Source organism: Nerophis ophidion, linkage group LG01 (genome assembly GCF_033978795.1).
Source record: "Nerophis ophidion isolate RoL-2023_Sa linkage group LG01, RoL_Noph_v1.0, whole genome shotgun sequence".
NCBI lineage: Eukaryota > Metazoa > Chordata > Actinopteri > Syngnathiformes > Syngnathidae > Nerophis > Nerophis ophidion.
Window position 1 is genome coordinate 56,960,372 of NC_084611.1, and position 27,506 is coordinate 56,987,877.

At 42.5% G+C, this 27,506-nt stretch overlaps 1 protein-coding gene across 5 annotated transcripts in view; it reads right to left on the reverse strand.

Moving 5' to 3' along the window:
- The window catches only part of LOC133557422 (VPS10 domain-containing receptor SorCS1), a 415,482-nt gene that overhangs the window by 185,006 nt on the left and 202,970 nt on the right, over nucleotides 1-27,506 (reverse strand). For all 5 annotated transcript variants that reach the window (XR_009807768.1, XR_009807769.1, XM_061907883.1 and 2 more), the window contains exon 4: nucleotides 11,584-11,742. Coding sequence is in view for 3 of the 5 variants with exons in the window: in XM_061907883.1 (XP_061763867.1) it covers nucleotides 11,584-11,742 (159 nt within the window). In the remaining 2 variants the exon portion in view is untranslated. The remainder of the gene's footprint in view (nucleotides 1-11,583; nucleotides 11,743-27,506) is intronic.

Consider the following 27,506-nt stretch of genomic DNA (forward strand, 5'->3'; position numbering starts at 1 on the left):
AGAAGAGTCCCACAGTGCATGGTGTAGTCCCAACGTGCTAGTAGGAAAGAAAGATAGGTCTATACGGTTTTGTGTGGACTACCGCAAGGTGAATGAGGTGTCACGCTTTGACGCGTACCCAATGCCGCGGGTCGACAAGCTCCTGGATCGGCTAGGCACTGCGCATTTTTTTTCCACACTCGAATTAACCAAGGGCTACTGGCAGTTTCCCTTATCGCCAGAGTCCCGGGAAAAATGGCTTTCTCCACTCCAGAAGGCTTATACCAATTCGTGACGCTCCCGTTTGGCTTGTTCGGTGCGCCCGCGACGTTCCAGCGCCTCATGGACCGGGTGCTGCGGCCCCACGTGGCATACGCAGCTGCGTACCTGGATGATGTCGTCATCCAGAGTGACAGCTGGGAAGAACATCTGCAGTGGGTGGGGGCGGTACTCGAGTCCTTGAGGCGGGCGGGGCTCACCGTCAACCCCGGGAAGTGCGCGATTGGTCGGAGGGAGATACAGTGTCTGGGGTACCACTTGGGGGGAGGGCAGGTGCGGCCCGCAGGTTGACAAAACGGCGGCGATCGCGGCATGCCGACCCCCCAAGATGAAAAAAGAGGTGAGGCGGTTTTTGGGTATGGCCTGGTACTACCGCCAGTTCATCCCCCGGTTCGCGGTCCTGACCAGCCCACTGACTGACCTCACCCAAAAGGGTGCGCCCAAACTGGTCCAGTGGACGGAGCAGTGCCAGCGGGTGTTCGAACAGGTAAAATCTACACTCTGCGAGGAGCCGGTGCTGCGCATGCCTGACTTCGGCATCCCTTTCTGTCTGCAGGCGGACGCGTCAGAGTGGGGGCTGGGGGCGGTGCTGTCCCAGCAGGCGGGGGGTATCGACTGCCTCATCCTGTACATCTGCCGGAAACTCTCGGACCGGGAGGCGAGGTATAGCACGGTGGAGAGTAAGTGCCTGGCCATCCGATGGGCGGTCGGGGCCCTCCGGTATTACCTGTTGGGGTGCCCCTTCAGCCTTCACTCGGACCACAAGCCGCTCCAGTGGCTCCATCGCATGAAGGTTGCCAACGCGCGGATCACCCGGTGGTACCTCGTGTTGCAACCCTACAATTTCCGGGTGGTCCAAGGGCCGGGTACGCAGATGGCCATGGCCGACTTCCTCTCTCGCCCCTCTACGGGGGTGGGGATGGAGTGGTTGCGGCCGGACGGCTGCCCGGCCTCAAACTAGCGGTGGAGGCATGTGGAGGGGCGGGGTCCACGTGTCCCCTGCGGGCGGGGCATGCGCAGGAGCCAGCTGTGAAGCAATGTGAGGTGAGGAGATTTCTCAGCTGGGATGAGTTGTCTAATCACCTGTCTCTTTATCAGGAGCGCTGGAGACCATGAGAGGGAGCTCAGAGAGAGAGAGAGAGATGCGGTCCAGGGGGTTGGGGAAAACTTGCACTGCTGAAAAGCAGGAACAAACTGGGGGAAAAGATTTGTTATAAAGCTTAGGAGATTTGTGTTGTAAAATTAAAAATTCTGTTACACTTGGAAGCAGCCTGTCTGTGCTTTCTGGGGACGACCCTGCACCTCCACGGCATAGAAGTGTCACATTGTGGTAATCTGAATTTTCCTTGCTCATTTCTGTCTTTTATTTGCACACCGTATTCATTCTCTCTCTCGTCCACAGTATGGAGCGCAGCTGGCGCAGGGCAGCAGCACACACCTGAGGTTGATTAGGGTGGCCTATTTAACCTGGCTGCTGACTGCTGCTACTTGTTCGCATGTGTCATTGTCGTCTCACCAGCAAACTCTGTAGTTTGTCTCGGGCATCTTCTCAGGTTTGCCTGTAATAGCTAGCCTTGTCTAGCGCCCTTATTTTGTATCAAGTGTTTCTGTTTGACTTGTTTCATGAAGTATTTTTTTCCTAGCCTCGTCTAGCGTTTTATTTTGTACTTTGTTTTCTCTGTTTCACGTTTACTCATTCTTTATAATCCCTAGCCTTGTCTAGCGCGTTTTGTTTAGTTTTTGTTATTATTTAGTGTAGTTTTTTCATGGTGTGTTTTTGAACCTCCACCATCGCCTTAGTTTTGGCTACGTCCATCTTCTACCAAAATAAAAGGAAAAACTTTTTTTTCCCCTAACAAAAACGTCTCTGCATCCTTGGGATCCACCATCCAGTTCGTAACAATATATTGTTGTTGTATTTTTGGTCCAATATGGCTCTTTCAACATTATGGGTTGCCGACCCCTGCCTTAGGGCTCAGATAAAACGGGACATAAATAAAATGTAACCAAAAATGTGTAGTCAAAACTGGAAAGCATTTCAGAAGCATCAGAAAAACAGCATCTCATAGCTTGTTTTAAAATGTCTCTGACAATCTTGCACTTTCTATTTTGAATTGACATGAATTTTTGTGCCACTGCTTAATAACTGTTTAGTAAATACAGTTTTGGTAAATTGACTTAGTTGTGGTTTCCCTCTGCATTAATATTTAAAATAAGCATATATTAATGCAGTATGAAGAAGAATGTTTTGATGTAGACAAATAGAATCGTCATACTGGTGTGATTATATGCATCAGGTGTTCATTCAAGGCAAAATATGGAGATAAATATTGTGTATCGTGACATGGCCTGAAAAAATATCGAGATATTAATAAAAGGCCATATCGCCCAGCCCAAGTATTCACCTTGAAAACTTAAGAAATAGAAGTGTTCCGATCAGGGTTTTTTTCCTGATGATTCCGATCACATGGATTAACTGTATATGTTTTAATTTATTTATGATGAGAGTATTTGACATATTAACATTATTTAAATTACTGTATTTTTCGGACTATAAGTCACAGTTTTTTTCATAGTTTGGTCGAGGGTGCGACTTATACTCCGGAGCGACTTATGTGTGAAATGATCCTAAAATATCAAATAATATTATTTATCTCATTCGCCGAAGAGACGAAGGAAATGTGAGCAATCGTCACACACACGTCAGCAATCGTCAAATACATGTCAACCAATAACAATTTGGCGGGGGAGGGTAATGACAGAAGTGCATTGTGGGTCATGGGATGCTAACTGCTATATGCTATTTACTACTGCTGTAGCTATCAAAATGGATCATTTCATCGTTGGTGGTAACTTATAAAAACTGAGAAGAGCTGAACAAAAATGGCACCGAAAAGGAAATCATGTACTGCAGATTACAAGCTGGACGTAGTGAAATATGCAGCAGAAAACGACAGGACGAAGCGGCGCATACCTTTGGAGTTGGCAGAGTTGTTTAGAAGCGACATCGAGGAAGAATATTTCATGGGATTTATCGATTAGGGGTGACAGATTGTTTGGTAAACGTATAGCATGTTCTATATGTTATAGTTATTTGAATGACTCTTACCATAATATGTTACGTTAACATACCAGGCACCTTCTCAGTTGGTTATTTATGCGTCATATAACGTACACTTATTCAGTCTGTTGTTCACTATTCTTTATTTATTTTATATTGCTTTTCAAATATCTATTCTTAGTGTTGGATTTTATCAAATACATTTCCCCCCAAAATGCGACTTATACTCCAGTGCGACATATATGTGTTTTTTTCCTTCTGTATTATGCATTTTCGGCCGGTGCGGCGCATACTCCGGAGCGACTTTTAATCCGAAAAATACGGTAGTTTGTTATTCTATTGTAATCAATACAACTGTTTGATAAAAAAACTAAGTCAATACTACACAATAATTACAGTAAACAAAAAAAAAATACTCATTTAAATCATTGTGTTATTGCCGGTAAAATTAACAGTAAAACTATTTAAAACTGTTTGAATTTTACCCCACTGAGAAAAAATATTTTGTGTTCTTAAAACAGCTTCAAATGTCAATGCTTGTTTTTGTTACTATTTTCTTAACATGAGCATAAACATAACATACAAAAAAAAACACATTAGTGCATTTAAATATTTTTTTTAAACAAAGAGTGTGCTACTGGACGCATACCAAGTTGTGCTTAACAGGCCCATGCAAACAAGACCTGGGTTCGGCTGGCAGGCCGGGTGAGAAATCACTTTGTCTAATTATCCGACCAGAGTAAATGACAATTCAAGCAAGTGGCAGCAAAGTGGAACGGAGCATAAAGCAGAGGAGGTGGTGGGTGAGGGTTTTGCGAGCTGCCAACAAAGAAGTGATGAAATGAAAGAGGAGCAGTTTTAGGGGGAAAGTGAGACAACCTACCAGACTCTGCAGTTGATGGATTTACTCTTATTAATGCTTTCATCACTAAGAATAAGTATTTGTTTTGCATTTGCTCGTCTGTCCTAAATAATATTCCCATTTTTATTTTTTAATATATGTACTTCGCTTTCCCTGCAATGTTGACATGTTTTAACCACCACTTTATAAATGTTACCTGCACGTTGTTCTTTTAGATGCACGTTCATTAGATACATGTTAATTTAATCCAATGCAATCCAATCCACTTTATTTGTATAGCACATTTAAACAACATCAATGTTTCCAAAGCGCTGAAAAACAATATTAAAAACAATAATAGCTCCACCAATTGCTGAATAAAAAATAAAACCAATATAAAAATACTAAAATAAATACATAAATAAATATAATTAAAAACTATTTCAAAGGGTAGAAACAAAACAATAAATAAAAATCTAACAAAAAAGAAACTCAGACTTAAAGGCCTACTGAAACCCACTACTACCCACCACGCAGTCTGATAGTTTATATATCAATGATAAAATATTAACATTGCAACACATGCCAATACGGCCTTTTTAGTTTACTAAATTACAATTTTAAATTTCCCGGGAGTTTCGTCCCGGAAACGTCGTGTAATGATGACGTGTGCGCAAGACGTCACGGGTTTTTAGGAAATATGAGCGCTGCACACACACACAGCTAAAAGTCATCTGCTTAAACGGCATAATTACACAGTATTTTGGACATCTGTGTTGCGGAATCTTTTGCAATTTGTTCAATTAATATTGGAGAAGTCAAAGAAGAAAGATGGAGTTGGGAAGCTTTAGCGTTTAGCCACACAAACACACGGTGTTTCCTTGTTTAAAATTCCTGGAGGTGAAACGTTACTATGGATCAGAGCGCGGTCAAGCGAACATGAATAAAGACGGAATGTCAATTAGCAGGTTTCGGTGAGAAAATTGCGGTTAAAAAGTCGCTTCTTACCGGAGAAAAGCTGAGCTTGTGTTGTCCATAGCTGCCGTCGACTCCCCTGAGACACTGGCGTCAAGGCACCCGTGGAGACACCCTTCCGACTATCAGGTACTATTTAATTCACTAAAACACTAGCAACACAAAAGAAAAATAAGGGATTTCCCAGAATTATCCTACTAAATGTGTCTAAAAACATCGGAATCCATCCCAATGGCGTTTTTTTTTTTTTTTACTTTTTTTTTGTTTTTTTTCTAGTCCGTCGCTATCAATATCCTCAAACAAAAAACGTTCATCCTCGCTCAAATTAATGGGGAAATTGTCATTTTCTCGGTCCGAATAGCACTTTTTGTTGGAGTCTCCCATTATAAATAATGAATATGTGAGGAGCCCCCACACGTGTGACGTCATCGTCTGCTACTTCCGGTAGAGGCAGGGCTTTTCTCTTAGCCCCGAAAGTTGCAAACTTTATCTTGGATGTTCTCTACTAAATCCTTTCAGCAAAAATATGGCAATATCGCGAAATGATCAAGTATGACACATAGAATGGACCTGCTATCCCCGTTTAAATAAGAACATCTCATTTCAGTAGGCGTTTAAATATCACTGTGAAACATCCATTTCAGAGAACTTAAAAGTTGTTTTTCTTTCTCTTGCACTCTCTTTCTAGGGCTGGCCAATATTTTGGTATCGGTACTATAATGTATTTGCATACTTTTTGATACTTTTCTAAATAAAGAGGACCACAAAAAATGGCATATTTGGGATTTATTTTAACAAACAATTGTATGGTACATTAAACATATGTTTCTTATTGCAAAGTTTGTCTTTAAATAAATAATATCTGTTATTTTCCATTCTATTATTTTGTCAAAATTATTAAGGAAAAGTGGTAGAAAATTAGTTATTGATGTACTTCTTCATTTACTGTAAATATCTGCATACTTTCTATTTTAACATGTTCTATCTACACTTCTGTTAAAATCTAATAATCACTTATTCTTCTGTTGTTTGGATGCTTTACATTAGTTTTGGATGATACCACACATTTTTGTATCCATCCGATACCAAGTAGTTACAGGATTGTACATTGGTCATATGTATAGTTCTCATGTGTCCAGGGACATATTTCCTGAGTTTAAAATTTAATAATATACATTTTTTAAAAACGAAAAAAAAAAAATTGTTGCTCCAAAAAATATCGACGTAATCACAGTATTATCGACTATACTCCTGTTCTTGGTATCATTACAGTGGATGCCATGTGTAGAGCCACCCATGGCGTTTGTTTACATTTTCAGAAAATTTGTCCCTGGATACATGAGGACTTTGTATATGACCAATGTATGATCTTGTAACTACTCGGTATCGGATTGATACACAAAGTTGTGGTATCATCCAAAACTAATGTCAAGCATCCAAACAACAGAAAAATAAGTGATTATTACATTTTAACAGATATATAGATAGAACATGTTAAAAGAAAAAGTAAGCAGATATTTACAGTAAATGAACAAAACAATAGATTAATAATTCATTTTCTACCACTTGTCCTTAATATTTTTGACAAAATAATAGAATGGAAAATGACTAATTAGGAGATTTTGTTTGCTTACTTACTACTGAAAGACAAGTTGTCATGTATGTTCACTATTTTATTTAAAGACAAACTTGCAATAAGAAACATATGTTTAATGCATCCTAAGATTGTTTGTTAAAATAAAGCCAATAATGCCATTTTTCTAACATACATATATACATATATATATATATATATATATATATATATATGTGTGTGTATATATATATATATATATATATATATATATATATATATATATATATATATATATATATATATATGTGTGTGTGTATATATATATGGACTGGACTCCCATGGTTATGTTGGATCCACTATGGACTGGACTTTCACAATATCATGATAGACCCCATACCATTCGGTCTCCCCTAGGGGAGGGTGGTGGGGGAGGAAGGGTTGCCCACATATGCGGTCCTCTCCAAGGTTTCTCATAGTCACTGTCAACGACTTCCGACTGGAGTGAGTTTTTCCTTGCTCTTATGAGGGCTCTGTACCGAAGATGTCGTTGTGGTTTGTGCAGCCCTTTGAGACACTTGTGATTTAGGGCTGTATAGATAAACTTATATATCAATCAATCAATGTTTACTTATATAGCCCTAAATCACTAGTGTCTCAAAGGGCTGCACAAACCACCACGACATCCTCGGTAGGCCCACATAAGGGCAAGGAAAACTCACACCCAGTGGGACATCGGTGACAATAATGACCCAGTGGGACGTCGGTAACAATAATGACCATGAGAACCTTAGAGAGGAGGAAAGCAATGGATGTCGAGCGGGTCTAACATGATACTGTGAAAGTTCAATCCACAATGGATCCAACACAGTCGCGAGAGTCCAGTCCAAAGCGGATCCAACACAGCAGCGAGAGTCCCGTTCACAGCGGAGCCAGCAGGAAACCATCCCAAGCGGAGGCGGATCAGCAGCGCAGAGATGTCCCCAGCCGATACAGAGGCAAGCAGTACATGGCCACCGGATCGGACCGGACCCCCTCCACAAGGGAGAGTGGGACATAGAAGAAAAAGAAAAGAAACGGCAGATCAACTGGTCTAAAAAGGGAGTCTATTTAAAGGCTAGAGTATACAGATGAGTTTTAAGGTGAGACTTAAATGCTTCTACTGAGGTGGCATCTCGAACTGTTATCGCGAGGGCATTCCAGAGTACTGGAGCCCGAACGGAAAACGCTCTATAGCCCGCAGACTTTTTTTGGGCTTTGGGAATCACTAACAAGCCGGAGTCCTTTGAACGCAGATTTCTTGCCGGGACATATGGTACAATACAATCGGCAAGATAGGATGGAGCTAGACCGTGTAGTATTTTATACGTAAGTAGTAAAACCTTAAAGTCACATCTTAAGTGCACAGGAAGCCAGTGCAGTTGAGCCAGTATAGGCGTAATATGATCAAACTTTCTTGTTCTTGTCAAAAGTCTAGCAGCCGCATTTTGTACCAACTGTAATCTTTTAATGCTAGACATGGGGAGACCCGAAAATAATACGTTACAGTAGTCGAAGCGAGACGTAACAAACGCATGGATAATGATCTCAGCGTCTTTAGTGGACAGAATGGAGCGAATTTTAGCGATATTACGGAGATGAAAGAAGGCCGTTTTAGTAACGCTTTTAATGTGTGCCTCAAAGGAGAGAGTTGGGTCGAAGATAATACCCAGATTCTTTACCGTGTCGCCTTGTTTAATTGTTTGGTTGTCAAATGTTAGAGTTGTATTATTAAATAGAGTTCGGTGTCTAGCAGGACCGATAATCAGCATTTCCGTTTTTTTGGCGTTGAGTTGCAAAAAGTTAGCGGACATCCATTGTTTAATTTCATTAAGACACGCCTCCAGCTGACTACAATCCGGCGTGTTGGTCAGCTTTAGGGGCATGTAGAGTTGGGTGTCATCAGCATAACAGTGAAAGCTAACACCGTATTTGCGTATGATGTCACCTAGCGGCAGCATGTAGATGCTGAAGAGTGCAGGGCCAAGGACCGAACCCTGGGGAACTCCACACGTTACCTTAACGTAGTCCGAGGTCACATTGTTATGGGAGACACACTGCATCCTATCAGTAAGATAAGAGTTAAACCAAGACAGGGCTAAGTCTGACATACCAATTCGTGTTTTGATACGTTCTAATAAAATATTATGATCGACGGTATCGAAAGCAGCGCTAAGATCGAGGAGCAGCAACATAGATGACGCATCAGAATCCATCGTTAGCAATAGATCATTAGTCATTTTTGCGAGGGCTGTGTCCGTGGAGTGATTTGCCCTGAAACCGGATTGAAAGGTTTCACATAGATTGTTAGACGCTAAGTGTTCATTTAACTGCTCCGCAACAATTTTTTCAAGGATTTTTGAAATAAAGGGAAGGTGAGACACCGGTCGGTAGTTTACCATGAGGTCAGGATCGAGGTTAGGTCTTTTAAGAAGAGGATGAATAACCGCTTTTTTGAATGCTAGGGGAACAGTGCCCGAGGAGAGTTATAAGTTTATAATATTTAGCACTGATGGACCTAATAATACAAAGAGCTCCTTGATCAGTTTCCCAGGAAGAGGGTCAAGTAAGCATGTTGTCTGTTTTATTCCATTTACACGTTGTAACAATTCCTCTAATGTTATTTCCTCAAAACGAGAGAAACTATTTTGGAGGGCAGTATCCGCCGTATATACAATCGTGTCAGTGTTAATAGAACCCCGTTGTAGCTGGGACGCATTGTCTTTAATCTCCTTTCTAATGACTTCAATTTTCTTACTAAAGAATTGCCTAAAGTCATCAGCTGAGTGGGTTGAGCTACTGGAAGGGGTCCCTTGTTGGGTTAGCGATGCTACCGTACTAAACAAAAATTTAGGATCGTTTTTATTACGGTGGATGAGATTTGAGTAATATTTAGCTTTAGCTAAGGTAAGCATGCGTTTATAAGTTATTAAACCATCACTCCATGCTTGATGGTGCACCTCAAGTTTAGTCGTGCGCCATTTGCGTTCCAGCTTTCTACATAATAATTTCTGAGCTCTAGTTTCTTCTGTAAACCACGGGGTGCGCTTTTTTGGAGCCTTTTTTAACTTTAGCGGTGCTATGTTATCAATGGTTTCGCGCAGGGTGTCGTTAAAGTTGTTAGTGAGGTTATCAATAGAGCCCACATACTTTGGGAATGGTGCCATTACCGAGGGCAGTAGGTCAGCAAGAGTTGTCGTTGTGGCTGTATTAATGTTGTGGCTGCTATAGCAGTTATTATTATTATTAGTTTGACGAACATGCGTCTGAACCTCGAATTTTATAAGGTAATGATCGGACAATACTTTAGTATACGGGAGTATCGTAACTTTGGAGACGGTGATACCCCTGACAAGCACTAGGTCTATCGTATTACCGTTGCGATGCGTGGGTTCATTTATTATTTGTGTGAGACCACAGCTATCAATTACAGTCTGGAGCGCTACGCACGGTGGGTCCGATGGGGTATTCATATGAATATTAAAGTCCCCCATTATGATTATATTATCGGCGTGTGTCACTAGATCAGCAACGAACTCTGAGAATTCATTGGTAAAGTCCGAATAGGGCCCTGGGGGTCGGTAGATAACAGCCAGGTGTAAAGGCAGCGGTGTGGCAGACTTCATAGTAAGCACCTCAAACGATTTATATTTATTATTTATGTTAGGACTAAGGTTAAAGTTTTCGTTGTATATTAGTGCGACCCCCCCACCCCTTTTAAGCGGACGGGCAATATGCGCATGTGTAAAGTTAGGAGGACATGCCTCATTTAATGCAAAAAAGTCGTTTGGTTTAAGCCAGGTTTCGCTGAGACCGATGACGTTAAGATTGTTGTCTCTGATAATATCATTAACTAATAATGTTTTGGGAGACAATGATCTTATGTTTAAAAAACCTATATTATAGGTAGTGGGCTGTTTTAGGGAGTTTTTGATCAAATTATCCGTAGTAGCAATATTAATAATGTTGTGTTTATTATGCCCAGTGCATTTAGTATAGTTACGACCATATCTAGGAATTGATACGACAGGAATTTTCAGATTGTTTGATTGTTGCTTTGATAAACTGCACGCATCATGGTTAGCCACCTCAGTAACGGGAATTTTCCGAGTGTTTGTTTGTTGCTTTGATAAACTTGACGCATCATAGTTAGCCACCTCAGTAAAACACATGTCCAACTCTGAAACACTCAAAGCAGAAAAAACTTGTTCTAATTTAACTGACTCCTTACCCAGACCAGTAGTCTCGCATTTTCCATTTAAATCGGTCTTCAGGATGGAGGGAAGTGGTGTTCTGTGGGGATTAGCCTTCTGCTTTGTTTTTAGCCCCGCTCAACATCCGCGTTTCCGATCACGCCGCTGGCGTCTGCTCCGTAGACGGCCCCCGCTGCTACTATACTCCCCTGCTTCACAGGCCGCTGGATGTAGCCGCCGACGTATTCCCATGCTAGTTAGCAAGTCTAGCACGCACGCGTCTATCAGTCCAAAACGGCCCGATATGTCCACATCCAGAAGTGTCTGGCGGTCGTACGTGATCACGGAGTGACCGCGATGTGAGCCAGCCATAAAGTTTGTAGAAATGTCCGGTATTTCTGCCAAATGTTCCATCTTTAGCAATAGCACCTCGAGGACGCAGCCCGTCCGGGCGCCGCCATCTTGGAATATATATATACTGTATATATATATATATTATATATATATATATATATATATATATGTGTGTGTGCGTGTGTGCGTGTGCGTGACAGTACCGCACAGTTAAACAGAACATTAAAAAAATACAACAATTAAAATCATACAGCGTTTGCCCAGCTGAGCACGATGCCGATTCATTTACCTTTTGCTCATGGCTGTAAGCCAGAATCCAGTCCTCTTGCTCGGGGTGGAAGAGCAGGCTGAGGATGTAGAAGCTCAGTCGGTACTTCTGGTATGTGGCTCCTTCGTCAGAACTGATAAGAAGACTGCTCTCCACTTCAGGATCAGTCAGCAGCATGATCTTTGGAGACAAGTACAAATACGTGAATTGCGGGGATATGTCCTATTTCTTTTTTTTTTTTACAGCCGGTCCTTTAAATATGTGATGGATGGTTACTGGCATTGGGAGAGGTTGGGGAAACATTAGGGCCGAGACCGAGTTAAGCAGTGTAGTTTGAAGTCCGGTAATTGTCTGTTCTTTTAACTACATAATGCATTAGGTTGTAGATATTGTACTATTTGTCAACACTGTCTGCTCTCATTTTCTTGCACATTTTACCCTCCGACCCGAACACCACACTGTAGGACCCGTTTTAATTTTTGATTAAAAGAAAAATGATACAATTAATTAATTCTTCAAACTGAGACTCACTGACTCGGCTTATTGTCTGTGAAGAACATATATCAGAATACATATTTAACGACCACACACCATACACCCACCCTACACATTTCTATTACATATAAGATGTCCGGGTTCTATTTCTTGGCGCAGTCAAGGCGCCGAGGGGGTCCGGTTTGGTGGCTGCAGTATTAGGTCTCTGCTTTTTGCAGATGATGTGGTCCTGATGGTTTCATCTGGCCAGGATCTTCAGCTCTCACTGGATCGGTTCGCAGCCGAGTGTGAAGGGACCGAGATGAGAATCAGCACCTACAAGTCCGAGTCGATGGTCCTCACCCGGAAAAAGGTGGAGTGCCATCTCCGGGTTGGGGAGGAGACCCTGCCCCAAGTGGAGGAGTTAAAGTACCTCGGAGTCCACGAGTGAGGGAAGAGTGGATCGTGAGATCGACAGGTGGATTGGTGCGGCGTCTTCAGTAATGTGGACGCTGTATCGATCCGTTGTGGTGAAGAAGGAGCTGAGCCGGAAGGCAAAGGTCTCAATTTACCGGTCGATCTACGTTCCCATCCTCACCTATGGTCATGAGCTTTGCGTTATGACCGAAAGGAGAAGATCACGGGTACAAGCGGCTGAAATGAGTTTCCTCTAACAGGTGGCGGGGCTCTCCCTCAGAGATAGGGTGAGAAGCTCTGCCATCCGGGAGGAGCTCAAAGTAAAGCCGCTGCTCCTCCAAATCGAGAGGAGACAGATGAGGTGGTTCAGGCATCTTTAGGGAGGTGTTTCGGGCATGTCCGACCGGTAGGAGGCCACGGGGAAGACCCAGGACACGCTGGGAAGACTATGTCTCTTGGCTGGCCTGGGAACGCCTCGGTATTCCCGGGAAGAGCTGGACGAAGTGGCTGGGGAGAGGAAAGTCTAGGCTTCTCTGTTTAGGCTGTTGTCCCCGCGACCCGACCTCAGATAAGCGGAAGAAGATGGATGGATGTCTGCTCTACAAGAGGCCACTGGTTATTCACACGTCTGCTCTTCATTCATTGCTTAATTGCTACTGCTTGTGCTCAGTCAGGCCTTTAACACTAATTTCCCCAGAGATCCATTTTTCTCGAGCTAAATGTCTGATGTTTGTCTGCTAAAACTTGACAATGACCTAAAATAAAGGGTCTTCAAGTTACATTTTTTAAAATAAAGGCATATTACAAGAACACCGCTGTCTAATTTATGTTACCGTTGGTGGTTTAACAGAACATACACTATATTGCCAAAAGTATGATGGCACTGCACCCTTTTCCGGGCGAGAACCATGGACTCGGACTTGGACGTGCATATTACAGTTATTCAAAATAAAATGGAATTAAGTAAAACCTCGGGCAACATTTTAAAATCCGAGTCTTACAGCAAACACAATTCAAATTCAAGTGTGGAGCTATTTCACAATCACTGTGGCTTATACTTTATTGAGAATAGACATTGACATAACTTGGCATACATCTACTTGAAAATGAACAATGGAACACAGTTCCAGAACCTACTTGCTTCTGTGACCTTCTGTCAGAGTCTCGTTTTGTTCTCTGACTTCAGATGCAGGCGGCGTGGGTTCAGTCCCCACTCAGGGCCGTAGTGAATGGGACTGGTTGTCCGTCTCTATATCTGTCTTGTGATCAACTGGGGACCAGCCCATAACAGAAAAAAAAAATGATGGATGGATTTCCTTAATTCAACCACATAACAAATAAGAACAATCCTCAGTCCCTCTGGGATGTTACAATCGCGCCATTTTACGCAAATTCAAAAAACGACCCGCAAATTATAAGCGGCATCGCAACTTTGTCCAAAAGCCCGCAACTTCTCTGCAATTCTTGGCTAGTCAGCGTCACTTTTCCACATCATGTTTACGCACCAAATGCAAATAAAAAAATGGACAAATTATTTTTCACGTGTTGCTGGCATTAAATTCTAAAGTGAATAACTATTTGCAAAAATAATAAATGTTTATCAGTTTGAACATCACATATGTTGTCTTTGTAGCATATTCAACTGAATATGGGATGAAAAAGATTTGGAAATCATTGTATTCTGTTTATATTTACATCCAACACAATTTCCCAACTCATATGGAAACGGGGTTTGTACATGGCCTTTCCTTTTAACAACACTCAGTAAACATTTGGGAACTGAGGAGACCAATTTTTTAAGCTTTTCAGGTGGAATTATTTCCAATTCTTGCTTGATGGACAGCTTAAGTTGCAGTCCGGGGTTTCCGTTGTCGTATTTTTCATAATGCGCCACACATTTTCAATGGTGGACAGGTCTGGTCTACAGGCAGGCTGGTCTAGTACCAGCACTCCTCCTACAAAGCCACGCTGTTGTAACACATGCAGAATGTGGCTTGGCATTGTCTTGCTGAAATAAGCAGGGGCGTCCATGATACCGTGAGTGACTGCTCGCTGACTGCTTTTGTTGCAAAAAAGTTAAGTATTGTTATATCTGTGTGCTTTTAACTGTTTTGCAGCTTTATTTACAACTTCTCGAACATATTTAATAGTTCAATTTAACTTCCAAATCACCCGAGCTCTGCTTCACCACTCCGCCCTCAGCTAGCTAGCTGCTAAGCTAACGAAGCTAGCGGAGAAAGGCAGCGCCGGTCTGAAGGAAGCTACTCCCCCGCCACCATGACCACCACTTCCCGAAGACAGCTGGCACTCCACTCGGCGACAGCAAGTTCTGTGAGTATGGCTTCCTGCGCTTTGTGCACCTTACTCATGGATAAGTTGGCTCTGCTAGAGAGCCGTGTCCGCCAGTTAGAGCAGTGTAATTTCGTAACTTTGGATGTTGTGGACACATCTGCTAGCGTTAGCTGTAGCGAGCTAACTAGCCCAGCTTGTAGCAGCCCTAAGCGGCCTACAAGATACGGTGTACCGGTTGAGACGCATAATAGATTTAGCCCTTTAGCTAGTCCTACACCCCAGTCTACCGGGCACCACACTTTAGTCATTGGGGACTCCATCACCCGAAACATAAAGCTTAGCAAACCAGCCACAATTAAGTGTATTCTCGGGGGCAGAGCACCTGACATTGAAGCTAATCTTAGGCAGCTAACTTGCAACAGGCCTAGTAAACACGTACGACAGGCTAACCACACCACTAGTTATGCGAACATAGTTATACACGTTGGCTCCAATGACGTTAGGATGAGACAATCAGAGATTACAAAGAGAAACATAGCCAGGGTTTGTAATCTCGCTAGAAAGATGTCCAGGCATCGAGTAATTGTCTCTGGCCCCCTGCCTGCAGGAGGCAATGATGAGAGATATAGCAGATAAGTCTCTCTTAACAAGTGGCTGGATAGTTTCTGTAGACAACAGGGATTTACGTTTATTGATAATTGGCCCTCTTTCTGGGGCAAACCTGGCTTGCTGAGGAGAGACGGCCTTCACCCTAACCAGGAAGGCGCTATCCTCTTGTCTCGAAACATAGATTTCGCATTGAGCCACATTTGACCAATTGCACTAGAGCAAACCCGGTCACAGGCAATTGCAGAGCCTGCTAGCCTGGGTATGGAGTCAGTTAAGTTAGAACTAGCCAGCGCCAGGCTGGATAATCCCTGTACACATTGCAATTTTCTTAGAATAATACACAACTCACATAATGTTTTTTCTGCTATGACTATGTCAGAGTTAGACGTGTTCAACTGAGGTGGCAAATTATGATGTGTTCAGTTTATCGCAGCACCAAGTAGACAATCTGAAAATTCCCGTCATTTCAATTCCTAGATATGGTCGTAATTATTTTAAGTGCACTGCGCATAATAAACGCAACATTATTAATATTACTACTATGGAAAATTTTATCAAAAACTCCTTAAAACAGCCCATTACCTATAATATGGGCTTTCAAAACATCAGATCATTGTCTCCCAAAACGTTATTAGTTAATGAGGTCATTAGAGACAACAATCTTAACGTCATCGGTCTTAGCGAAACCTGGCTTAAACCAGACGACTTTTTTGCGATAAATGAGTCGTCTCCTCTTAACTATACGAATGCGCATATTGCCCGTCCCCTTAAAAGGGGTGGGGGGGTTGCACTAATATACAACAAAAACTTTAACTTTAGTCCTAACTTAAATAATAAATATAAATTGTTTGAGGTGCTTTCTATGTGGTCTGCCACACCGCTGCCTCTGTGCCTGGCTGTTATCTACCGCCCCCCAGGGCCCTATTCGGACTTCTATCAGTGAATTCTCAGAGTTTGTTGCTGTTTTAGTGACGCACGCCGATAATAAAATTATAATTGGGGACTTTAAGAACCATATGAATACCCCATCAGACCCACCGTGCGTAGCGCTCCAGACTATAATTGATAGCTGTGGTCTTACACAAATGATAGATGAACCGACGCATCGCAGCGGTAATACGATAGACCTAGTGCTTGTCAGGGGTATCACTGTTTTCAAAGTTTAAAAAACTCCCGTATACTAAAGTAATGTCCGATTATTACCTTATAAAATTTGAAGTTCAGACTCATGTTCTTTAACCTAATAATAATAATAATTTCTATAGCAGCCGCAACATTAATGCTGCCACGACGACTCTTGTTGGCCTACTGCCCTCAGTAATGGCACCATTCCCAAAGTATGTGGGCTCTATTGATAACCTCACTAACAACTTTAACAACGCCCTGCGCAAAACCGTTGATAGTATAGCACCACTGAAGTTAAAAAAAAGGCTCCAAAAAGGCGTACGCCAGGGTTTACAGAAGAAACTAGTGCTCAGAAATTATTATGTAGAAAGCTGGAACGCAAATGGGGCACGACTAAACTTGAGGTGCACCATCAGGCATGGAGTGATAGTTTAACAACTTATAAACACATGCTTACCTTAGCTAAAACTAAATATTACTCAAATCTCATCTGCCTTAATAAAAACGATCCAAAATTTTTGTTTAGTACAGTACCATCGCTAACCCAACAAGGGACTCCTTCCAGTAGCTCCACCCATTCGGCAGATGACTTTATGAAGTTCTTTAATAAGAAAATTGAACTTATTAGAAAGGAGATTAAAGACAATGCGTCCCAGCTACAACTGGGCTATATTAACACAGATACAACTGTATATACGGCGGATACTGCAAATATCCAAAATAGTTTCTCTCGTTTTGATGAAATAGCATCAGAAGAATTGTTACAACGTGTAAATGGAATAAAACAAACAACATGTTTACTTGACCCACTTCCTTGGAAACGTATCAAGGAGCTCTTTGTATTATTAGGTCCATCAGTGCTAAATATTATAAACTTATCACTTTCCTCGGGCACTGTTCACCTAGCATTCAAAAAAGGCGGTTATTCATCCTCTCCTTAAAAGACCTAACCTCGATCCTGACCTCATGGTAAACTACAGACCGGTGTCTCACCTTCCCTTTATTTCGAAAATCCTCGAAAAAATTGTTGCAGAGCAGCTAAATGAACACTTAGCGTTTAACAATCTATGTGAAACCTTTCAATCCGGTTTCAGGGCAAATCACTCTACTGAGACAGCCCTCGCAAAAATGACTAATGATTTATTGCTAACGATGGATTCTGATGCGTCATCTATGTTGCTGCTCCTCGATCTTAGGGCTGCTTTTGATACCGTCGATCATAATATTTTATTAGAGCGTATCAAAACACGAATTGGTATGTCAGACTTAGCCCTGTCTTGGTTTAACTCTTATCTTACTGACAGGATGCAGTGCGTCTCCCATAACAGTGTGACCTCAGATTATGTTAAGGTAACGAGTGGAGTTCCCCAGGGTTCAGTCCTTGGCCCAGCACTCTTCAGCATCTACATGCTGCCGCTGGGTGACGTCATACGCAAATACGGTGTTAGCTTTCACTGTTATGCTGATGACACCCAACTCTACATGCCCCTAAAGCTGACCAATTGCGACGACGACTTTTTACTGTCAACTGAGGTTCGATTTTTTAAGGATTTCTGCTGGTGGCGTGCCTGCCGGATTTTTTCAACGCAAAAAATATGCTTTGGCTCAAAAAAAGGTTGAAAAACACTTGGCCTCAGTAACATAACTTAATAAATCACTGTGCACACATTGATAAAGATGTCAATCTCCACAGTCCGCACCCTCTCTCATTACACACATATAATTCATCCGGCTCGGAGTTTCAAAACAAGGATGCAAGAATGAAAGACTCACTTGTCTAATTAGTGCGCACCTGCATACAGCAGTGTAAACACCAGCAATCAAACCACCAACCAGTGCGCCTGCAAGTCTTTGACACACTAGTCAGAATTATAACGGACCGTCTGCAGTACACGCAGCATCGACCGGGTGCTGCCAGATGTTTGATGCTGCAGATGAAACGAACGCTGCTCTTTTGATGCGAGGCATTTACCATCGGGGCTAACCGCGGCCTGACATTTTAGTTCACCGAGACCTCTGACAGACCTGACAAACAGTAACGCGTCAGTTCCTACGTTTCACTTTAATTGGCTTCCCGTTTCAGATTGAACGCAGCGATATCTATGGACGCAATACGTAGCCCGGGAGTGAAGGGATGCTATGTGGGTTTAAAGAAAACAACCTCTAAATGCGACTTTTAGTGAAGTATCCCTAATTAAGGGCACATAATAATTTTGTTAATTAATTAATCATTCAAATCCAGTAAACTATTGAGTAGGTCTCGATTCATGTATGCATAATATGTATTGGTATTGAATTTTATTGTAATTAGAGATGTCCGATAATATCGGACTGCACAATATCCGATATTGTCCAACTCTTAATTACCGATTCCCATATCAACCGATACCGATATATACAGATATTAACACATTATTACGCCTAATTTTGTTGTGATGCCCTCCTGGATGCATTAAACAATGTAACAAGGTTTGCCAAAATAAATCAACTCAAGTTATGGAAAAAAAAATTCCAACATGGCACTGCTATATTTATTATTGAAGTCACAAAGTGCATTTTTTGACATGCCTCAAAACAGCAGCTTGGAATTTGGGACATGCTCTCCCTGAGAGAGCATTAGGAGGTTGAGGTGGGGTGGAGGGGCTAGGGGTTAGCGGGGGTGGGGGGTGTATATTGTAGCATACCGGAAGAGTTAGTGCTGCAAGGGCTTCTGTGCATTTGTTGGTGAAGTGTCTTGCTCAAGGACACAACAGACGTAACTAGGATGGCAGAAGGTGGGGATTGAACCAGGAACCACTCTCCCAACCACGCCACACCATCCCCAGGTTTATTGGTGCTCTGTACTTCTCCCTACATCCGTTTACCACTCCGTACAGCTTAGTTTTAAAAAGTCATACAGTTTACTTTTTGAAATGGATACCGATAATTTCCGATATTACATTTTAAAGCATTTATTGGCCCAAAAATATCAGCAGTCCTATGAGGGTTCATGGTTCAATCCCTAACTTCTACCATCCTAATTATATCCGTTGTGTACATGAGCAAGACGTCACCCTTGCTCCTGATGGGTCGTGGTTAGGGTCTTAAATGGCAGCTCCCGCCATCAGTGTATAAATGTGTGTGTGAATGGGTGAATGTAGAAATAGTGTCGAAGCCCTTTGGCATTGCCTTCGCATGCCAGTCCAATCACATAATATCTACGGCTATTCACACATACAAGTGAATGCTAAGCATACTTGGTCAACAGCCATACAGGTCACACCGAAGGTCGCCGTATAAACAACTTTAACACGTTTACAAATATGTGCCACACTTTGAACCCACACCAAACAAGAATGACAAATACATTTCGGCAGAACATCTGCACCGTAACACAACATAAACACAACAGAACAAATACCCAGAATCCCTTGCAGCACTAACTCTTCCGGGACACTACAATATACACCGACCCCCCCACTTCAACCCCACTCACTTTCAACCTCCTCAAGCTCTCTCAGGGAGAGCATTTCCCAAATTCCAAGCTGCTGTTTGGAGGCATGTTAAAAAAAAAAATGCACTCTGTGACTTCAATAATAAATATGGCTTTTTTTTCCATAACTTCATTTTGGAAAACCTTGTTACATTGTTTAATGCATCCAGCGGGGCATCACAACAAAATTAGGCATAATAATGTGTTAATTCCACGACTGTATATATCGGTATCGGTTGATCTCAGTATCGGTAATTAGGAGTTGGACAATATCAAATATCAGCAAAAAAGCCATTATCGGACATCTCTAATCATAATAGTACAATGGGCCTCATTTATGAACTTTTTTTTTTTTTTCCAAGATGTAGTGGCTGCTGGTAGCAGGAGCTCTGTGATTTTGTATCAACCTTTTAAGTTCCTGGTGTTTTCCTCCTGTTTTAATGTGTTTTTTTGGGGGGGGTTTTTGCCTTTTGGTTCGGGACCCTTTGGGACTTTGTGACGAGGAGTGGCACTTTCATGACTTCTGCGGTGCTTTTTTGTGGGCTTCTGGATCTGCCTCCCGGGAGCCTTTTAGCTATGGGGACCAGCTGCTGGGTCTCTGCCAAACCAGAGTCCGTTTGGAGAGACTGGAGGAGATGTGGATGAAGAGATAGGTCTGCGGAGCCGGCGTTGTGTGCCGGGGACGGACATGCTTCACAGTTTCATGGCTGAATGAATGTGTATCGGAAGCCTCAGTCTCGTTAGACACATCTTCACTCATCCGCGCGGACTGGACACTGGTCGAGAGTTGGTGGGCGGCCGAGGGTTGGAGTCGGCTCTCTTGGTTGCTTTGTTGGGTCTGCTCCTGTCTCTGGCCATCCCAGTAGACGTTGGCGTGGAACACTGCAGAGGCCACCACAGTGTGTGTGGGGGTTGAAATTATGTTTTTGTTTGCTTGCTTGTTTATGTATGGTGCGCAGTGTATATTATTGGTTGATTTTTGTTATTGTTGTTGTGGCACTGCTGGAATGGCAGCTGGTTGTATCAGATTTTCTTTTTATTGTCTTTAATGTCCTTTGTGTTCTTTGATGTTTCACTCTAACACATATGTCTATGTGTGCTATGGCTATAAGTTTTTTTTTCCTGGGCCCTTTTGTTTTTTATCACCCTCTCCAACGTTTACCTGTTTTTCACCTTTTTTATAAGGGGTTCTGGAAGTTAGCAGACCAGTCGGCAATCCAATTCTGTCTCCCTGAAATGTTTGTCTGATCCTGAATGGGATTGTGCTGCAATGGGGGCGGGGGCGGGGAGGTCGAAAGGTCCAAATTTTCCGGTCAGGATAAAGAGAAAGAAGAACTTAAAGAAACGGGGCATGCAGCAGAGAGGAGAGGCGTGACGCACTCGGAGCGGAGCGGCAGCACCAATCAGAGCCAGGTGCGTACACCACACACCTGCGCTCAATCCCATCATCTGCTGCTGCAGCATAAAAAGGGCGGAAGAGGAACACTCGTGGCAGAAGTAGGAGAAGGAACCACCTGAGACGACCGACCACGAGCGAGACGAACAAGACCCGGAAGATGATGAGCCCCCGCACCAGACGCAACCAACGGGCACCGAGAGGTGTACCGTGACCGCAAGCAGGAAGAGCCCGCGGACTGAAAAGTAACGCGACAGAAAGGCAAGAAGAGGCGATGATTGTTGAAATAATAAATCAAAGTCAAACCTGCTACGATGCGTCATGTGTCAAGTGTCACAGCAACCCACACCAGGACGGCAGAAATCACGTCACACTATTTTATTTGGTACATGGTATAATGATGAATGTAACCAGTAGATGGCAGTCACACATAAGAGATATGTGTAGACTGCAATATGATGAAAGTCAAACAAAAGAGCTACATGCAAATTACAATATGACTCAAGTAAACAACACAAACATGTTATATGTTCCATTGAAGATATAGAACATTACACACGGCGCTCAAAAATCTATCAAAATGTTTTAGTACGACTTTGGTTAGTTATGAAGCCACATCGCTTGATGGATTGTACTGTGCTTCAACATACGAGTATTATTATGGTGTGTGTATGAGGTAAGACGTATTATCTGGCGTTTTGTTTTGCAATATTATTCAAATCAACTTTTCTCACCTTCTGGTACCTGCTGATCGTATTTGGGGACTGCATAAAATCCTGAAAATTTAGTCAAAAAGCTTTTGCTTTTTTTCTATCTTCTTGTTATGGGACGTTCATCCTCCACTGTTGCCATTTGTAATATAAAGTAGTGTAAAGTTCTTACTTATATCTGTCAGTAAACTTGCCATGAAAGCAATCTACTCACCTGCCGCTGCCTTCGAGGCCGGTCGTTGCACACCCCGCTCCGCAACAGGCCCGCAAACCCAGCCCCCCTCCACAGTCATTAAACTAATTAGCTCCATCTTTTGCCACTTCTTCCACTCCCGTCCCTGCACGCTACACCGCTACGACACAGATGACGGGGAGAAGACCCCGCCGAAGGTGAGCCACGAAAATAAGACCGCCTGCAAAACAGCGCATCCGGAAGCGACTGTCAGAAAGCGGCTTGAAGATGATCACAAAAACATAATCTATGTAACATTTTCACCAAAGAACCACAATTACATGTTATGTAGACCACAGGGAAGTGTTTTCAATTTGGAAATCATAATCACATACCTCCTTTAATGCACCCTATAATCCGGTGTGCCTTATATTTGAAAAAAATGTAAATTAAATAATAAACCATTAATTGGCAGTGCGCCTTATAATCCAGTGCGCCAAATAGTCCGGAAATTATGGTTCCAAAAAAATAAGAACAGACTAGCTGATTACAAAAGCCAATACAATTATTGATAACATATTACCTCCTGTTGGGGATTTCATCCATCAAACAGATTTGTTATTCTGGACCAGGCCTGGGCAATTATTTTGACCCGGGGGGCCACATTTAGAGAAAAAAATGTGTCTGTTGGCCGGTATATCTATTTTCATGAACACTAATACAATACCTCACAATAATGACTGATTGAATGCTAAAAACATTATGACAGACCAACCTTAAAACACCTAATGGAATTTTAAATTTTTTTATGAAGGACAAAACACTGAATATTGACAAAATATGAAGATCACACCCCCGTTCTATCGACACATTTTACAATCATGTGAAACGTAACAAAAATGCAACAAACAGTGAAATATGAATGCGAAGGGTACAAAATAAACCCACCTACAATCTGATACATCACTACACTTTAGAACTTTGTTGTGAAAATCTCCTTCCGCGTCTGTGGAAACGCTCCCCGCCCACACTGCTTGGTGCCTCGTCTGAGCTGCTGTGACTTACATTTCCATAGTAACTAATTAGATGGCCATTGTAACTGGTATATCATCCATAAAAGCATATTCCAACCATTGAAATGCTTTGTATAGTTCAAGACTAACGGTCGGTAGAAAACATGACTGCACATCATAATGGCGGCTACATTTTCCATCTTAAAGATCAAAAAAAAATTATTTGGGAATGTCTGGTGGGCCAGATTGAAAAGCTCAACGGGCCGCATGTGGCCCCCGGGCCTTAATTTGCCCAGGTCTGTTCTAGGCTGAACTCTTGTTGGATTGAGATTTCACCTGCAGTTCATCCTTTGCAATAGTTCATCAATGACTTAGCCTTCAGATGATGAACATTCAGTAGCAGAACCATTTGTTACCTCTCTGTTATGCTTGTGTATCTTCCGAGGCCTCTCAAGACTCAGCCTTGACAGTAAGAAGCAGACGGATGAATGGATCGCCCCCGTTCATCAGAAGATGACTGAAATATTCAGGTCTGAGCTAAACTGAGAGTGAAACTCAAATTTTTGGATCCCACAGTCAAACACAAAGACCATTCATCTCGCGTGAAAGTGACTCTCATGCCTGCCAACATCTCTCCAATGCCAAATTCCAGCAGAGAGGATGCAGTAAGAGCACAGGTGTCAAGGTCCAATGGCTCTTCAGAGGGACAGTTGAGTGTTTTATGTAAGAATTGTCAAAAAATAAGGCACTCAAAAACCTACTTCAAATGCGGACTTGATTGGTTTCAACATCTTACAACAAATGTGTGACACATGATGGCATACAGTGTTTGTACCAAGTCTTCGGACTATAAGTCGCAGTTTTTTTCATAGTTTGGCCATGGGTGCGATTTATACTCAGGAGCAACTTATGTGTGAAATCATTAACACATTACCGTAAAATATCAAATATTATTTAGCTCATTCAGAGACTAGAGGTATAAGATTCCATGGGATTTAGCGATTAGGAGTAACATAGCATGTTCTATATGTTATAGTTATTTGAATGACTCTTACCATAATATGTTATGTAAACATACCAGGCACCTTTTCAGTTGGTTATTTATGCGTCATATAACGTACACTTATTCAGCCTTTTGTTCACTATTCTTTATTTATTTTAAATTGCCTTTCAAATGTTTATTCTTGGTGTTGGGTTTTATCTAATAAATTTCCCACAAAAATGCGACTTACATTCCAGTGCGACTTATGTGTTTTTTTCCTTCTTCATTATGCATTTTCGGCAGGTGCGACTTATACTCCAGAGCGACTTATACTCCAAAAAATACGGTATGTTATATTGTCTTTATATTCCAGCAAGTTAATCGGTTTTTAGGGGGAATTGAGGGGATTATTATTATTCAAGAGTCTTACGGCCTGAGGGAAGAAGCTGTTACAGAACCTGGAGGTTCTGTTACAGAGGCTGCGGAACCCTGCGGAGTCCAGCAGTGAAAACAGTACTTGGTGGGGTTAGGAGGAGTCTGTACAGATGTTCTAAGCCCTGGTCAGGCAACGGCTTTTTGTGATTTCCTGGATAAGTGAAAGATGAGACCTTACGATCTTTTCCAATGTCCTCACCACCCTCTGCAGAAACTTTCGACCGAGGCACTGCAGGCTCATGTCCAGACAGAGATGCATTTGGTCAGTAGGCTCTCTATAGTGCCTCTGTAGAATGTGGTGAGAACGGCGGGAGGATCTGTGCTCTTTTCATCTGACGCAAAAAGTGCATGTGCTTTTGACATCTTTTTATAAGAGCGCTGGTGTGTAGGGACTGGGTCATATTGTCAGTTATCTTCACCCCCAGAAATTTGGTGCTGCCTACCATCTCCACTGCTGTGCCGTTGACAAAGAGTGGCGTGTGGCTGGACTGGTGCCTCCTGAAGTCGACGTTCAGGACCAGGTTGTTGGTTCTGCACCAGTCCACCATATGTTTCACCTCCTCCCTGTAGCCCATGTCATTGTTGTCACGGATGAGGCCCACTACTGTTGTGTCGCATATCACAATGTGGTTAGTAGTGGACCTGGCGCAGCAGTCATGGGTCAATAGTGTGAACAGCAGTGGACTCACATTAACTTTAGTATGCTTAAAGTCTTTTGCTTTAGTTATTAGCTATTGTGGTCAAGTTAGACTTTTTTAAATCTATGCAAGGACAAAACTTCTTGTCTGAGGGGTGGCCTCAGCCACAGATGTTATCTTTATTTTAGCCCGCTAACACATACTTGCCAACCTTGAGACCTCCGATTTCGGGAGGTGGGGGGGTGGAGTGTGGGGCGGAGGCGTGGTTGGGGGCGTGGTTGGGGCGGGGGGCATGGTCAAGAGGGGAGGAGTATAATTCGCCAACTCGAGTATTTCATATATATGTTGTATGTATATGAATATATATATATATATATATATATATATATATATATGACATATATATGAAATATTTGACTTTCACTGAGTTCTAGTTCTAGCTATATATATTTATTTTATCCATCCATCTATTTTCTACCGCTTATTCCCTTTTGGGATCGCGGGGGGCGCTGGCGCCTATCTCAGCTACAATCGGGCGGAAGGCGGGGTACACCCTGGACAAGTCGCCACCTCATCGCAGGGCCTATTTATTTTATTATGTATAAAAATAAAATAAATAGTTGAATTTCCGACGGCACCTGTCAAATACACAGTAATAAAAACACAGTTGTTCTACTAACTGTACTGTGCTTGCTGGTTACTAAAAAAAAACGAACAACACTTACCTTTAATTATTTGAGTAACCTTTGTTCTGCCATTTGCGTATTGGCGAGCGATCTCAGAATCCGGGAACATATATCACGGATTTGTTGTAGACATCCGCAAATGAGAACGGATGTTTCTTCCAGCTATCAGCATAGCCATCTTTGTCTAAGCATAAGTTACACCATCGGGTCTCCATTTTGCGAGGTGGCCCATAATACTGGGTTGTGAACGATGCTGCACTGCGGACGCTTTGTGCTTCGCTGACCGTTCATGACTGGGTATATCCGTTCGGCCGCCGTGTTCAATTGAAAGTCTGTTCTACAAAATTTACAGGCAACATACCCCTTCCCCTTGATCTCTCCTGGATAAACTAAAATTCTTGTTTCCAATCGTTCTGGAACTTGCAAGCGTTCTTCTTTTTTTTTACTCGTCGACGGTGTAATATATTGGGTTCGAGTCAATAACCAGGCGACGTGATGAAGTTACGTCTCCTGACTGTGGGCTTCAGAACAGACTCCCTAATGCATGGTCCTTGACTACACTTAAATGTAGAATACAAGTAGAATATATTTACATTCTATTCTATGTACAGTAGATGGCAGTATTGTCTTTTTTAAGAGGGTCACAACATTGCTGAGTCAGGTTCTCATGGAGCTGGAGGGGGTGTGGCCTCCAGCTCCGCCTGCATTTCGGGAGATTTTCGGGAGAAAATTTGTCCCGTGAAGTTTTCTGGAGAGGCGCTGAATCTCGGGAGTCTCCCGGAAAATCCGGGAAGGTTGGCAAGTATGCGCTAACAGCCAAGGACTTCAAGGACTTCAACGAAGATAAGACGACAGCACGCAGACGAAGCAGAGACTTCAAGGACCTCAAGGAAGATAAGATGAAAACACGCAGACGAAGCGGGGACAAGGCAAAATCACAAGGCCCCCAGGCCATTCCGTCACGTACTGAGCGTACTGGACCTGCTTTGCATAGTATATGTGGCCATTCCTTTTAGGGGCGGCCTCTGTGATGTTGACTATTGAACTCTGAGTAAAAAGAGGGATGCGAGAGCTGAACCTTAGAGCATAGGGCAAGACTGTGACTAAGTGTGCAGCGCCATGCGTTCTCCTCATGAGCTAAATTGAACTCTGTGGCTGCATGATTCCTTGCTTCTTGTCTAATTGATGTCATCAGTGTTTGAACCTGACAGTGTGTCCTTTCCTTCCAGATGTTCTAAGATGTTCTAATTAATGGTGGGGTTCTATATTTTGTTTGCTGTTCACGCAATTACTGGTATTCATTCTTCCTCCATTTCCTCTCAGCTTCACTGCAATTTGTTTTTACTTTTTTTTTTATTTCCTCATCGTTTATTGATGAAGGTATTTGTTTCGATATAGCCTTTCGGGATTTTAGTGATAACAGCAGATTTGAAATTAGAGGCAATGGCCTCTACTTGGCTGGATTTGGAGTTGCAGTTAAATATGTCAATACACAATAAATCACAGGGTACATGTGAAACTAT